The 2,632-nt window shown below is 36.9% G+C and overlaps 1 protein-coding gene across 1 annotated transcript in view; it reads right to left on the minus strand.

Moving 5' to 3' along the window:
- LOC108748470 (ankyrin-1-like) overlaps positions 1-1,790 on the minus strand; it is a 3,790-nt gene extending 2,000 nt beyond the window's left edge. Inside the window, exon 1 of the mRNA XM_018486659.1 lies at positions 626-1,790. Within this exon, the coding sequence (XP_018342161.1) occupies positions 626-1,443 (818 nt within the window). The 5' untranslated portion in view covers positions 1,444-1,790. The remainder of the gene's footprint in view (positions 1-625) is intronic.
- Between the last annotated feature and the right edge of the window lie 842 nt (positions 1,791-2,632).

Here is a 2,632-nt window from a genome sequence, read left to right on the forward strand (position 1 = left end):
ATATTTATTTATATTGTAATGTGTATATATATATATATATACACACACATTACAATATGAATACGATGCGTGTCACAAAAATAAAAATAGCTATGCTACATACATAAGTTATTTTTAACTTTTACATCAATTTATCAAAGAGAATTTTCGTATGCAGAGATTGTTTAATGTTGCGCTTAAACTATAATATTTTATTTAACACTACGAAAATATTTTCTATTAATAATCGATAAATTTAGGGGTACGAGGGTCACAAATGGAGGGATCTTGCTCAGGGACGGGAACAATGGCGGGATTTGGTATTTGCGGCAATGAGCTTTCGAGTTCCTAACGCCTAATAATAATAATAATAATCGATAAATTTAAAGTAATAAGTATGAATAATCGTAGTCAAAAATCTTATATGTTTTCGATATAAATTTCTAATATATAACGAATAACATAATGCTTTAAAGATGAATTTACTATTTAAGAAATGAAATATTTTCAATGTTACGATAACTCTTGGATGACTGATTGTCAGAAAGCTCTAAGTTGATATAATTTGCTTTTTAAAGGAAGGAGAAGGTAAAGCAATGCGATCTTATATCTAAACGATTGCGTTCTACGATTCTAGAAGATCTACCTCAGCACAGGAAAGCAATGGTTCGTTGCTGCCATCAATAAGGGTGGATCGCCCGACACATTCCAATCCGGTTCGTCCAGGTTTTGCACGCAACCGTTGGCGATCAACATCGAGACGCGCTTGGCGTTTCCCGATCGTACTGCATCATAAAATGAGTCACTGTCCTGTTGGCTGATAATTTCCCTTTCAAATTCATCTTGTTTCTCATCCGTGTTCAGGCAAATTTCCACCATATTCTCGTAACAAACTCGCACAGCGTCTTCCATCGCGGAATCTCGGAATTTCTCCTCAGGGTGAACACTACTGTCACGTTGTTCCTGCATATGGATCTTCAGTATGCTTCGATTTTTCTGGTCCTTGTCCTGCTCCCTTCTTACACTGCACGTGGATGCGTTTTCCGATGCGATATAATCCGTCAATAAAACCGATTTCTTTTCCTTATGCCTCTCATTATCTTCAAAGGACAATTCCCCGTTTTCAAATCTATTCATTTGTGAAATATTATTTACCAAATTTACAGAAATGCTGACGCTTCCTTCGTCCTTATTTTCTTTTTCTTTCTCAAATATTCCCAGATCCCCGTCGAATGATTCACTTGCAGACAGAACGCTGACTTCTACGGAAGAAAAAAGCGTGGATTCTTCGAAAGACGAGTCACCTGTTGCGAAACTAGCTCGAGACGACGACGACGACGACGACGACGACGACGTCTTCTCCACATCAGAGGTAGCATCCGGATTGAAAAATACTCTCGCAGTATCGTGCAGACTTGTTGCCTTCTGCTCCTCGCGTTCTGTCGTTTCGTACGCGGAAGTCATTGCGCCCGCACACTTAATTGGCCCCGATTATTTGTTCACGCAATTGGCTCAACGCTCTCAACGCGGAACGATGCGCGTGTAATTGGTCTGTGTACTGCGAGAAATTTCGTTTTCGCCACTTGGTCGAATTACGCCGGTAATATTGTACAATAAAACTCGCGTAATAAAAAGAAGCGCAACGGGAGGTCAATGAAACTTGGTGTATTACAGCGAACGATCGAGCAGAACTCGAAGCAAACAAGAATCGCCGGCGTTTTATAATGCTTTACTAAAAACGTGCCTTTACCGGCTGCCTACACCGGCTTCTCCCCTTTTTTTCTTTCTCTCTTCTCTCTTCTCTCTCCTCTCTCCTCTTTCCTCTTCATCTTCAGAAAAATCCACTTCTCCATTCCACTGCCATTCTGTCTGTGTGTCGTGTTACAGTACGTTTCGTCTTCATTCGTTGCCTATGGTTGTCTACCCCACTTCACTAGTCTGCGTGCTTCTTATAATCTTCCTCCTCAGACGAACCATGGGTGCCGAACCATTGGAATTTAAAGCGATCATGATGATCATGGAATTTATTTGAACTCTTGTAACCATAAAAGTTACATTTTTCAAAATTAGAAAAGCATTATATATATATGTATATATATATATATATATATATAAAATATATATATATATATTAATAAAAATAATAATTTTTTTATTATATACTACAATTGTCTAATAACAAGCAATTACGATCAAGTAATTACGATGAAAATGCTTACGTAACAATAAAGTAAAAATCGTTCACTTTGTGTGTCAAACTCTTCTCTCTTTTATTTTAATTTTACAGTATTCACATAGTATATTTAAAATAATACTATGCATACTTTCCCTCTTTCCACGAGTGACAAAGTGCAAAAAAAACGAACAAAACGAATTTTACTCAATCTAGAAATAAAGAAGAGACATGTAATATTTCAAACTACAAAAAAAAATTGAATTATTTCAGGTGTGTTACTTTATTTACAGTTATTTGTTAGTACAATTTCTCTGCACAACTTGAAAATATCTGCAAATCAGATCACATCATTTGCTACGCCTATTAACTCGCTGTTTTATTGCCGTTGGGTACTGATAATGCAAAAAAATTTCAAGAGAGAGGAAAACTCGGCGATGTCGCAAGAAAGAGATCAAGATACGCAGATGTTATTGAACG

The sequence above is a fragment of the Trachymyrmex septentrionalis genome, unplaced genomic scaffold (assembly GCF_001594115.1).
Source record: "Trachymyrmex septentrionalis isolate Tsep2-gDNA-1 unplaced genomic scaffold, Tsep1.0 scaffold220, whole genome shotgun sequence".
Lineage (NCBI taxonomy): Eukaryota > Metazoa > Arthropoda > Insecta > Hymenoptera > Formicidae > Trachymyrmex > Trachymyrmex septentrionalis.